The 12,325-nt window shown below is 32.9% G+C and overlaps 4 protein-coding genes and 1 long non-coding RNA gene across 5 annotated transcripts; 2 read left to right on the forward strand and 3 right to left on the reverse strand.

The window, feature by feature from the left end:
* The first annotated feature begins 1,108 nt into the window (after positions 1-1,108).
* LOC142977016 (uncharacterized) lies at positions 1,109-1,939 on the forward strand. The gene is made up of 2 exons (XR_012959685.1): positions 1,109-1,373; positions 1,737-1,939. It is a non-coding gene; the product is annotated as an uncharacterized LOC142977016 (long non-coding RNA).
* Positions 1,927-3,739, reverse strand: AlkB (alpha-ketoglutarate-dependent dioxygenase AlkB). Its single transcript, XM_076120682.1, has 4 exons — positions 3,541-3,739; positions 3,124-3,453; positions 2,615-2,808; positions 1,927-2,293 (listed from the first exon to the last, which is right to left on the reverse strand). The coding sequence occupies exons 1-4, from the start codon at positions 3,667-3,669 to the stop codon at positions 1,927-1,929; spliced, it is 1,020 nt and encodes a 339-aa protein (XP_075976797.1). The 5' UTR covers positions 3,670-3,739.
* Positions 3,740-4,001: 262 nt separating this feature from the next.
* Sbat (LSMD1 domain-containing protein Sbat) lies at positions 4,002-5,204 on the forward strand. The gene is made up of 3 exons (XM_076120664.1): positions 4,002-4,192; positions 4,286-4,412; positions 4,984-5,204. Exons 1-3 carry the CDS (start codon positions 4,148-4,150, stop codon positions 5,127-5,129), a joined length of 318 nt encoding a protein of 105 aa, XP_075976779.1. The 5' UTR covers positions 4,002-4,147; the 3' UTR covers positions 5,130-5,204.
* Positions 5,205-5,247: 43 nt separating this feature from the next.
* On the reverse strand, positions 5,248-12,235 carry LOC142977001 (uncharacterized). The gene is made up of 7 exons (XM_076120662.1): positions 12,160-12,235; positions 11,437-11,518; positions 8,694-10,973; positions 8,215-8,356; positions 7,857-8,053; positions 7,137-7,387; positions 5,248-6,902 (listed from the first exon to the last, which is right to left on the reverse strand). Exons 2-7 carry the CDS (start codon positions 11,506-11,508, stop codon positions 5,417-5,419), a joined length of 4,428 nt encoding a protein of 1,475 aa, XP_075976777.1. The 5' UTR covers positions 11,509-11,518; positions 12,160-12,235; the 3' UTR covers positions 5,248-5,416.
* LOC142977004 (cytochrome c oxidase assembly factor 6 homolog) lies at positions 11,702-12,251 on the reverse strand. Its single transcript, XM_076120665.1, has 2 exons — positions 12,102-12,251; positions 11,702-12,016 (listed from the first exon to the last, which is right to left on the reverse strand). The coding sequence occupies exon 2, from the start codon at positions 12,006-12,008 to the stop codon at positions 11,763-11,765; it is 246 nt and encodes an 81-aa protein (XP_075976780.1). The 5' UTR covers positions 12,009-12,016; positions 12,102-12,251; the 3' UTR covers positions 11,702-11,762.
* Between the last annotated feature and the right edge of the window lie 74 nt (positions 12,252-12,325).

Consider the following 12,325-nt stretch of genomic DNA (forward strand, 5'->3'; position numbering starts at 1 on the left):
TAATATCATCATCCTGGCGGTAACCTACGTCAATATTTGCACGTCCATACAAAGCGTATTGTAATTACATCCGAATCTATACGTGTATTGCACAGATACGTTGGTGTATCCGACCTAGCCTGTTGGTATATCTACAGATATAGTGTCTTCAGATTTAATTACATCAAAGTACGTGAGTAGATAGGCAGCTACATACATGCTGACATAGGCAAACATTTGCAGTCATACAAGGCATCACTCAGGTTCCATTAAATCGTCGAAGTCGGATTGAGACCCCGGTTGCGTATGACAGTATACTTGTTGAAGTCTAATCGGTTGACGAGAGAGTCATGTCGACACGATCGCAAATTGCACCGTTTGTTTACGAGACTGTACCTACCTAACTCAATTTGCCTATTGTAGTGAACACCACCTACTTAATCGCTTCAGTAGAGGGTGGCTGATAGATACCGCATGCGGTTAGCTTTTGTCAAGCTATACATACGTTGAAAATGGAGTGATGTGCTTTACTTGATTGATATACCAATGCTTAATAAAATGTACAAGATGTGTAGGTACCTACTAAGTTTTAATTTTGTGCGGAAGTTATGGATTCGATTTGCATAATAATATCTGGTTCAAAATCACCGTTTTAGACATAAGGGAGTCGCAGGTAGAGCTTTTTAAGTAAAATCTCACTGACGGAGAAAGTATCTTGAGGATAATCATCTTTTTTGAATCGAAACGCCAAATGGCATTTCCATTGAGCAAATGGTAGAGCCGTGCCGCTTTGTCGTCAGCCATTCGCTACGGATTGAAAGGGCTGGATTCGATATCGTATGGAGCAGCTAACTGCCGATCGCAGCGACGAATGAATACCTACACCCGATACAAAGAACTGATCGGAATATTGAAGCTTACTCGAGTAGCGAGTCAATAGTGTCGGAACAAAATACGAATTCTCGTTCCTATCTTGCGTATTTCATTTTATTTTTAAGAACTACAGACTACAGTTTGAAAATTACTGCTACTAGCAAAAATAGAAGGTGTAGCTAACGCATAATGATTTAAGACCTTTTTTGTTCATTATACAAAAACAAAATTTTGTCTTTTATACCTTTTCATTCATCATCATTTTTTAGCTTGTCAGAAAGATTTGTAACAAAATTTTTAGTATCTTATTATTAACGATAATTACTTAAAATCCAAAATTATGATTGTGAAACCTCGTCTTAAGTGCGAAGGCTGTATCAAGCCCGTAGCTAGGCGTTTAGCTTTATTTGCAGCGAAAGACGAATATGAGTGTTACGCCGAAAGCTACGTCAAATGTTTCTGGGGGCTATGTGATCTACACAAAAGTGACGATAATTTGATTCCCAGTAAAATTAAACAAGGTAGGTATGTACGACTATATAAGATGAATAACAATGGGACCTACTTATGCTAACACGCTAACAGAAACCAACCCACATTTGAAATCATCGAGTTTTTACATGCGCCCAAATTATGCATTCTATTTAAACAGAAAATGAACTGGTTTATGTTTACATTGTTTACCATCCTACGGATAAATAAAAGATTCGTCATTGTCATTTGCAAAATCGGCCCATTTTTGTCAGACTTGATTTCTTGAAACTAATCTAATGTAGATGGTTTCTTGTTTGCTTGTTAGATATAAACCTGGTGGGCGATGTGGCCGTTGTGGGTATGTGATTGCTCTCGTATCGTAAAGTACTTTATCATTTTTTGTGTTGCAGTCATAACAGAACAGCCAAGAGCGCAACAATATCCATTTAAAAATTCCCGCCTTCTTCAGAACTTTGCCATTAGAAATTAAAGCGTCAATAAATGAATACTAACGCATCATGGAAAAATAGTTTTAATAAATAATTTGTCCTTATTAAAATCGTAACACAATAAATATCTATTGTTGAAATATATTTTAAATCACTGTAAACTACTCTGTTTTTCATTTAGCACCTGTCTCACATTCATATTGATTCTTGATTCCTGAATATAGTTTCTGAACCTGTCCCATTCTTGATTATCTACATTTTGTTTCATCACAGATATTATTTTCTCTGGTTCAGTTAAATATTTCAAATTGGATATGTCAATATTCATATCATTCATCTTGCATATTTCAGGTTTCTCCCAAGGAGAGTCTGTTGATGGTAGAATTTTAGGCACAGCATGGTAACACAGGCGGGCTTCTTTAGACATTATCACAACATCACCACTGTTGATGAGAATAGCTGATGGTTCTACAGATTTATCTTTGCCACCAATCATAAATATTGCTGACTGACCAAAACTGCAAAATAGAAAAAAAATAATTAATGAATTGCATGCAACATGATGAAATTACACAAAATTTTACAATGAAAGCTATATTAAATAAAAATTTCCATGAAAGATAATTGCACAGTGGTCTTTCATTTTTCATTTGCATGGAGTAATTAATTATACTCTAGACAAATCATGCCTGCCAAAGCTTTCTACCAAGTTTTTGGATTATTTATTTAATTCTAATTTTAATGTGATTTGTAAAAGTGGCACAGTCAACAAGTGCTCCCCAACTTATAATTGAGATATTAAATTGTTTTGATTATACAAATGCATCAAATAGTTTTACCTAAAAGAAAACAAGGGTGCCTCCAAATTGACTTCAGAATGGTCTGTATGAGCTGATAAGGTTGAGTTCATGTGGTAATAATTCACAATGGCTGCCTCGGCTCTAAAATGTTTGTAATTTAAGTATTTAGCAAACACATCTGATAGTTCTGCAAGGTCATTAGGAAATGGAGTCCTATTATCTTCACTGTACACCTGGAAAAATGAAAGACAAAATGAAAAGAATGAGCTAGAACAGTAGGATAATGTTGTTTTTCTAAGAATCAAGTTTCTTTTTACACTGGTGAATCACAAAGACACATGAGAACTTAATTGAAACAATTAATGTTGAAATTGAACTAAAATTAAGTGTTATTTGAAAACTGCTGCAGTTGCACTACTATTAAATTATAAGTTGACAGTATCAGTAAAGTATTAGCTAGAGTGAAACAACACTGAGATTTAAAATGAAACAATCACATGTATAAAATTGAATGTGTCACACTTAAAGATGTAATAATAACATTTTACTTTTGTGTCCCAGTTGTGATGGTATCCTAATGTTGTCCAGCGAAGTTTCTTCAAAAGTTGCTTGTCACATGTGTTATTTCTAAAGCACTCTGCCCACCAATCTTGTAAATTACTTTCTATATCTATGTTTAGCCTGTTGGGTTTTCTAGGATATTCTTCCAAACATTTTCTTATCCAGTATCTTTGTCCCGAATCGGTAAATGGGTTTTTAATAAAAAGTAAGCCTGGATGTCCTTTAAATGAATATAATTGCCATTCTTTTAAACTTCTTAGGCCCAGTAGATCTGTTCGTGGATCGTCTGTTATATCAAGCGGAGGACAGCCAGTAATCTGAAAGTTTAATTGATATAATTATGCATTTATTTGGATCAACGACGTTATTATATTATTATCTTCGCAAGATAATAAAAAACTAACCTTATCATCGCAATGTTTTTCTACTGATATTACTTCTTCTAAAGACGGCTTGGGTTTATTAGATTTATAATATTTAAATCGTTTCATAAACGCGTCCTCTTTACTAGTCGCATTAGCATCCTCTTCCATTATTTTCACACATCAAAATAGAAATAAGTACTTGTTACTTCGTGTTTGTGATTGTTTATCACGTTAACTGAGACTGACAGACAAGTGACAACCAGCCAGCTGATTTACTCCTTACGTTCCTTTACTTTTCACTCCATATACTTTCCAATTATACAAACATATTTATTGTGATATTAAAAACAGAAAATTGTAATATCATATCTTTTATAAAAAAAATATTATTCCAACATACAGGAAATAAATGCTAGATATGCTTAATTAAATTAATAAGCACCTGGTAGTGTAGTGCAAAACATCGCATGCACGGAACACAGAAACAAATGTGACAGATGGAAAATGACAGTCGATTCCAAAAAAGCGTCATGAATCTTAATACCCTTAACCTAAACATATAAATATTATAACAATAACATAAAACATTTAGTATTCTGCATATCTCGGAAACTTCTCAATTAAATACATAGAGAGAGACGAAAACATGAGTGGTATTACTGGATCAGAAAAAAATGCAGATTCAATTAAGGTGGGTATACAAATTTTGCCCTTTTTATTAGTAGCTGCATATTAGATTAGTAAGTTATCCAGTGAAATACTAAGGTATTTGTTATATTTTTAGAATGTTGAAGATGGAAAAACAAAACTGAGTAAATGGCTCAATACAAACTTCAGGATAGAAATGACTGATGGCAGAGTTCTAATTGGAGTGTTCCTGTGTACTGACCGCGATGCGAATGTTATATTGGGTAAAATTTAATCCATATATTCATACTTAGGTCATAATCTTAAACGTAGTAGATAAAGTATACTTTTAATCTTGTACACTTTATTCTTAAACATAACTTTTCTAATGAAATGTCAGCTCTACACCTATTTGGAGTCTGGAAACATAGGTATTCAATTTATTGCAATAGACTCTCTACTACAGTGAACTAGCATCATCAATAGACTCTCTATTACAGGGAACTAACATCTATACAAATATGATACAGCTAAAGAGATTTTTTGTTTGTTTGATTGCACTAATCTCAGAAACTACTGGTCTGATCTGAAAAAATATTTCAGTGTTAGATAATCCAAGTATCGAAGAAGGCTATTGGTCTTAGCATGATGATATATAATCATCACACTATAATAGCTATGACCAATAGGAGCAGAGTACCAGTAAAAAATGTTACAAAAATGGGCAAAATTATGACCCATTCTCCCTTATGTGACGCAAGCAAAGTTGTGCATGAAGTTATAAATATATTATGAAATGTAATACACAGGCTCAACTCTGCTAATTTTTGTAAATAATATTTATTGTACTTCCAGGTGCATGTTCAGAATATCTCAAAGGCAGTGAAAATGAGGGAGAAGAGCCCAGAGTGTTGGGTCTAGTGATAGTGCCCGGCCGTCACATTGTCTCCATCCAGTTAGACGATACAACACCTCCACAGAAGTTCTACTATGATGAGTGACTTTGTTATATGTAGTATTATTATATACCAGTTTGTACATAATTCTTCTTCAGTCATTACATTATTTAAATAATAGATGTACTTAGTTATTTTTTTAATAGCTCATTTAGTGTACAGAACATTTTCAGATTTACAGTCAACAATCAGTGTAATGTGTTCAGGTTCTAACAGCCAATTTTAAAAGATGAATAATTGGATACTTAGGTAAATGAAACATACCAAAAGAGTTAAAAAAATACTTTATTATAATTAGAAAACATAAAAGCTATAAGTTTACCAACAATAAATTAAAAATTTAATTTCTCCAATGCTTGTTTCAGTACATCTGGTTCAAAATAAATATTTTTAGAGTCATTTGCAAATGGATTGTATTCATCAACTGTATGATTTGACTGTGACATATCAAATAATTGTGTCTTTAAATCCTCAATTGAACTTTTAGATTCATCAAATATGGTAGTGAGGAAATCATCTTCTAGTATTTTATTAAGACAGATGTATGGCTGAAGTAGCCCTTTTTCTTTACATAAACTAGAATAATATTGAACAGATAAATTCCTTACATCTTCATCCTCATCTTGTAAAAGCAAGACTGCACATTTAATTGATATAACTTTTAATGAATCTGGCAACACACTTAATTTGTGTGCAATTTCATTGTTGGCAATAGCTGTTATGTGTCTCATATCTACATCAGAATTTTCGAAATCACATAAGTTGTTTATGATATTAATTATTCTTGATTTATTCTCAATAGTAGCAGTCTCTAATTTTTTTGCAATCAATGGAACCATGTATCTCAAATTGTATGAAACACCTCCTTCTAAAGCTTTCAACAATTCTTTTATATTTATACTCAAACTTGTTCTTAGAGATATTTCGTAGAGAATACTCCAAATAATACTACTGTTAAACCTTTTTTCATGGTAACTTAATGTATCTGCCATTTTAATTAAGATTTCAGTGGGAATAATACTTTCTGGTTCCATTTTAGTAAGAATCATTTCACAATATTTTTCATAATCACATTGATGCAAAATTATTTGCAGTAAACTTGGAATGTCATGCCATGAACATTTATGAATGTATTTTTTTAATCTAGACTCTGCCCAAATCTGTACTCCAGGGCTCAAGTTACCCTTCATCTCCAGTATTGTGTTTTCTACATATTTGTACTCCAAATCATTGGCATATATATCTTCATACAGTTTCTTACACAGATATGAGTGTTTCTTACTCTCAAATAGTTTGCGAAATTTGTCTTGAAGGCTTGTATAAGAATTATCAGGTATTGAATCTCTAGTATAATATTTGTAACATAAATTCAATAAAAGTAACAATCCATGCAATTGGTTTTCAGTGATATTATCTTGTTTTAATATCCCATCACTAATAAATTCAAATTCGTAAATGTTAAATATAGTTTTCGCAGTTAAACGTCTTACAGTATAGATTGGACTATTTAGTAGAGAAATCAAGTTATTAAATAGATCACAAAATTCGTCTTGTTCTGTTAAATGCATGGAAAAGTTGTATCGTTTTGCGCTACTTGCTAACATGTTTAATATGGGAACGAGGTTTGAATGAGTTTGTATTAGATCTTGTCCAGAAATTTGTTTCAACTGCTTTGTGATATATTTCCATAGTTTCGGCAGATGGTTTCGCATTTCGTCACAAGCAACGGTCGCGATTGTTTCTTCGTCCGTACCAGAAGCCTTTTTCTGACCTATCAATCTAGGAATCAATGCACCATATAGTTGAAGAGCAGCATTTCTGAAAATATTAAAAAAATAGGTAATCTTTATACTTTTAATTTTAATAGCTCGCCTTTTTATCCATAGGGGTAGGCAGAGACCAAAAACCGCCACTTGGTACGATCCTTACAAACTTCCCTAGCCTCATTCACAGCCATATATCTTGTCGTACAGGACCACGGGTTAAGAGTATAATATCAAACATTTAAATTCATTATGCTATGACAAAAAACAAATACTTTTTGACTGTTACCTGATTTGCCAATGTGGACTCGTAAGATTGCCAAATGCAAGTTCAGCCAATTCCACAGAGTAATACATCATGTCTGTCGCTAGGCTGCTATCAGTCACAATCCGTGTCATAAAATGTATATAGATAGCTTTAGGTAAATCCACTTGGTTCTCGACACTGTCATCAATAACATTAGATTGACAGTTTACTTCTGGAGCCTGCTTCGTATTACATATTTGTAAGAGTGTCTTTATGAAATAGTGGAATAGAGGCTGCAAAAAACATTAAGCGTATTAAATTAATGGACCTTTTTAGGGAGAATTTCTTAGCGGACTGTCAACAGCGGCAAGCACAAGCACCATGCGCTTCACGACACTTTTAGATTCTATTGTGTATTAATTACTAGCTCATGAGCGACTTCGCTTGCGTCACATAAGAGAGAATGGATCATAATTTTCCCAGTTTTTGTGATTTTTTTACTGTTACTCTGCTCCTATTGGTTTTAGCGTGATGATATAGCCTATAGTCTTTCTCGATAAATGGGCTATCTAACACTGAAAGAATTGTTCAAATCGGACCCGTAGTTCCTGCGATTAGCGCGTTCAAACAAACAAACAAACTCTTCAGCTTTATAATATTAGTATAGATAGTATAGATTAGTAGGTATAGATTTATTTCGCGCCTGAATCCTATTTCGGGATTGTACAATCATTTGTTTGAAGACATTTACTGACACCTTACCTTGCCCTTTTTCATATCACTTGATACTATCCTATGAACCATTATAGAAAGTCCTGCTCCCCTTCTTGTGATGGACGACATCTTATTTGTCTCAGATATTAAGTCATTCAGCTTATTTTTGAGTAATGTAAATGGCACTTTTGAGACATCATTTGTGGCTGTTTCTGGTAATGAAGTTAAATATTGGATGCCCTTTCCTAAAACAAAACATAATTCGTAACTATTGGATATTATGTTATAACTACAATATATCTTCTTAAAAACTGAACAACATAGACTGATGGTTCTGAAAAACACCTAAAGTAAAATCATTTTTAAATCTAGCAGAATAAGAATACAAAAATATAATAATATCTACCAAGTGCAGCTCCTGCAGCTTCGATAGCGCCTTTATGTCGAGATGTCTCCAAAACATGTGTTATTATATTTAAACATTTCTCACACATGCTAACATCATTCTCACTGTACTGTATTAGTATTGATGCCAAGTCACAAGATGCCTATAAAAAAATACAAGTTAAATATTATTATAAAAAGAAATACTATAGGCAACACTACTCGGCTCATTACAAACGTGCGAAATACGTAATGTAATTTTATTAGACTCACCCTCGGTTTCTGACGTACATTTAGCAGTAGTTTATTTATTAAATAGTGTTTAAACTCATATAAAAAACGCTACTGAATAGATAAACTACCGTTAAAACTATTCAGAAACCGGGGGTAAGTCGCACTTACACATAGTCACATTCTTATGACTATTTTGATATGACGTAGTTCGCGCTTTTGTGATATAGCCTTGTATAATGCAATTACAACAGCAGATCATGTAGGTACCTTCACATTTAGCCAAAGACAGTTCAATACAATTTGTTGTAGTCCAGATATTTTTGTGTGGTCACCTACATCAGCAAGATTGTAACCAGAGCTTACTATAATATTCTGTACCATGTCATTCATCTTTGAGAAATCTGAACTCCCTTCTTCCTCCCATGCAAACTGATTGGATATACCTTCTACAACCTCAAGCAGGTTGGCTACTTTACTATGAATGTCTATTTTGTGTGAATTGACAATACATTCCTCTAGCACAACTAGCAAGATACTCATAAAGGAATGTAACTGCTTTCCTGTTTCAATGGACTTCATTACATTTGTTTTAGCTGCATGTTCAGTAGTCAACTCATTGTATGCAAACTCAAATATATCTTCGACACTTTTGTACTCTGTTTTAGTCAACATTTTCTTATTTATTAGTAAATTCGTGATCAATTTGAACATACTTTGACCGCAACTAATTTCGTAGAAAAATTTACTACTCATGCTCTTTTTAGCGTCGTTTATAATATGTGTTAATAAAGAGTCCTGCAACTCCTCTTTGTAATGACTTAGCAAGATCTTTACCACAGTGTCTCTTATATCGTCCGCAGGGTCTTTCAAAAAACTAATTAGTAGATTTATAAATTCCTCACTCGATAATATCCAATGATTATTTTGTTTTAAAAGGCTTATCAAGGTTAAAGCTCCCTGGCGAGTTTGGTCTTTTCTCTTCTTCGGAATTTCACTCAAACTTGTAAGTATGAAGTTACACAGTTTTACACTTGTAATCTTTCTTTGATAGTTGCCATTCAATTTCAAGTTCTTTAATACAAATTCCTGCAGCCTTCTACAAAAATCTATTAAGTTTTCCAAAGCTTCTTTATGGTCGTTTTTAATTATGAAGTTTATAAATGTAAAATGTAATTGTGTTAAGAAATAGTTGAAACTGGAGAACATGCTTAATCTAAGTACTGTGCTATCGGAGTTAACATTATTGTGTAAGTAGTTCATTATAATATCATATTCTATAAGGCTTGGTATAGATTTTCCTTGAGATACACAGACAATATCAAAAGCTAACATTCTTGTGTGACAATCACAGTGCTCTATTCCAGTCAATACTGCTTTTTGAATGGTAGTATTCTCTTCAGTTGAATTCCAGTTTTTATCAACTAAACCCAGTTTATTAGCTTGCTTCAGTATAAACAATTTGCTAAACAAAACTTGTTCTAAATCATCTCTATCTAATTCATCAATAAATACATTTGTTATTGTTCCAAATTTCTTCATAGTAGTTATGCACCAATAGTTGCTAAAATTCTCAATAGCTTTAGTGTTGGTACTCCTAAGGATATTTAAAATATTAGGCAGGAATAGTTCACACCAATAGTCTTGTGAATTGATCTTTTTTAGCAGTGCATAATACATATCAGCTCCAGCTGACACAAGTCCAGGTTTATGTAAACTGTAAATAAGACCATCAATCCATTTGCTTGTTACCAATGATTTAAGGTCTCCTTTATAACTCTCAATGATTTCTGAAAGCATTAAAAACTTTGCCTTGTTCCAGTAGAAACCATCAATTTCTTTTAATATCTTTTCATATGTTATACTGTCTATTGTTGTAACAACTATCTGAAATAAAGACCTGTTCATATCTCTGACTCCTGTGATAGGATTCTCCCAATTATTATTTACCAATCCCAATAGTTTCTCTTGATTATCTTTATTAAAAATATAGCTTTCTAAAGGTCCTCCACATACCTTTTTACAAGATTTTAATATTTTGAAGGCAAGGAATGTATATTGCGAGTATTCATATCCCATTAGAATGAGTAGATCAAACATTTCTTTTATTACTGCAGCTATTTTGGGAACATTGTTCATTTGTTTTTGTATGAGAAATGATGATTGAAACATTCCGTACATCGAAGAGACAACTTGATAAGTGTTTGTTGATTGTTCTTTCTCGCTGCTGTTTGATTTTACAATTTTATTTTTATGTTCTGTGTCATTATGTGTCTTCCAAGGCAATCTTTTAGAGCCTGGTGTACTATTTCTTATAGCTTGTGAAGCAGAATTTGGTTCAGGGCCCACAATATTAAGTAATTCATCTAAGTAATTATCCTGTTGATCTCCCATTAGAAGTACACAATAAAAACAGGTAGCACATAACAGTTGGTCATCCAATTTCTCAAGACACTCCTTTAAATGTTTCCACAGTATTGCAGCTGCTTTGTTCCAAAACTCTTTGCTGAGTTTGAATTTGGAGTCTTCTTTCACTAGCACCAATATTTCCTGAAAATATTAATAAATGTTTTCAAATACTACACTTCTGTATATGCAATAATTTGGATATTAAAGCTGAAGGTTAGCAGTTATATAACAATATTGAGCTGGAGCTTTACATGTTAACTGAGACAGGACGCCAAGACATGAGACCATTACATGACTTTAGGTAATGCCTATGAAACAGTTTACAAGCATGATCAAGACAGGACATAGATCTTAGTAAAGTTATGGTTGCAGACTTATTTCATGGCATCCTGTCTCTATCTAGCTTGCAAACCTTTGGATGTATAAATAAGCAGTATCAGCAAGCTTTAAATACCATATTAGTATTAGTAGTATTAAAATATTATATGAGTAAACTGTACCTGCTAGCTTGCAAATCTTTGGATGTATAAATAAGCAGTATTAGCAAGCTTTAAATACCATATTAGTATTAGTAGTATTAAAATATTATATGAGTAAACTGTACCTGTATAGTCTCCACTTTTAAATCATTTGTTGGAACGTCCACTTCACTTAAAACTTTTTGTGCTCTCTCCATTATGACGTTCCTGAAATTAAACGATGAGATTGTTTGTTATATTTACCAGATTTAAGGGCCAGGCAATTCAATAAGTAAGTGTACCTACATGTGTACTTGAGGTATCGAACATAATAACAAATTTCTGTTTTGATATAAATAAACTGTAGGAATTATAATTGATTGTAATGGATAAACAAATAAAAGAGCTGTGTATGGCTTTAAAAATAATTTACTACATTCTATATGTACAATAACAATCTATTATAACAATATTATTGATCTTTAATAGGTTCGAATCCTTCTTTCTGCATTTTTTCTTTGAACACGTTAAAGTCTCGCTTGCGGTCAAAATGTGAGACCCACTGAGTGGGGCAGGATGTTTCAAACAACTTCCTCAACTCAGCGCATGCTTTGGGCTTTATCGAACTGTCTTTAATATTTTCATTATCTAGACATTCCCAGTAACGATCTCTGGAGTCCCAACATAATTTTCGCTGCTGTCTATCAGGAAAGGACATCTTTCAACCTAAAATGTAATCATTATCTCAATAAAATAGGTGCGGCATGTTGTAAACAATATTTATATGTTGTTGATAAATAAGGTAACTCACGCTTGAGTACTCCAGAAATGATTACTTGTAATGATTATCCGTAGTAATTAGTATTTACCACAATATTTAATTGATGAAGATAAAGTTGATTTTGATCAATATAACCTCACTCTCGGAATTCTCGAACCGAATCGACTTTGACAGATAATAAACTTGACACTGACATTTGTGACAGATGACGGTTGATTCTGACATTACTTGTTTTTGATTGCCATATTATAAAA

The sequence above is a fragment of the Anticarsia gemmatalis genome, chromosome 12 (genome assembly GCF_050436995.1).
Source record: "Anticarsia gemmatalis isolate Benzon Research Colony breed Stoneville strain chromosome 12, ilAntGemm2 primary, whole genome shotgun sequence".
Classification (NCBI taxonomy): domain Eukaryota; kingdom Metazoa; phylum Arthropoda; class Insecta; order Lepidoptera; family Erebidae; genus Anticarsia; species Anticarsia gemmatalis.

Excerpts from the sequence above, each read along its gene's own strand:
- LOC142977004 (XM_076120665.1), bottom strand. The coding sequence starts at position 12,008 with ATGTCCTTTCCTGATAGACAGCAGCGAAAATTATGTTGGGACTCCAGA.
- LOC142977001 (XM_076120662.1), bottom strand. The coding sequence starts at position 11,508 with ATGGAGAGAGCACAAAAAGTTTTAAGTGAAGTGGACGTTCCAACAAAT. Across the intron at positions 8,357-8,693 it reads GTCTTTGGCTAAATGTGAAG|GCATCTTGTGACTTGGCATC; the intron begins GTACCTACATGA and ends ATTTTTTTATAG. Across the intron at positions 8,054-8,214 it reads AGCTGCAGGAGCTGCACTTG|GAAAGGGCATCCAATATTTA; the intron begins GTAGATATTATT and ends GTTTTGTTTTAG.
- AlkB (XM_076120682.1), bottom strand. The coding sequence starts at position 3,669 with ATGGAAGAGGATGCTAATGCGACTAGTAAAGAGGACGCGTTTATGAAA. Across the intron at positions 2,809-3,123 it reads ATCACAACTGGGACACAAAA|GTGTACAGTGAAGATAATAG; the intron begins GTAAAATGTTAT and ends TCATTTTTCCAG. Across the intron at positions 2,294-2,614 it reads GCACCCTTGTTTTCTTTTAG|TTTTGGTCAGTCAGCAATAT; the intron begins GTAAAACTATTT and ends TCTATTTTGCAG.
- Sbat (XM_076120664.1), top strand. The coding sequence starts at position 4,148 with ATGAGTGGTATTACTGGATCAGAAAAAAATGCAGATTCAATTAAG. Across the intron at positions 4,193-4,285 it reads AAAATGCAGATTCAATTAAG|AATGTTGAAGATGGAAAAAC; the intron begins GTGGGTATACAA and ends TTATATTTTTAG. Across the intron at positions 4,413-4,983 it reads CGATGCGAATGTTATATTGG|GTGCATGTTCAGAATATCTC; the intron begins GTAAAATTTAAT and ends TTGTACTTCCAG.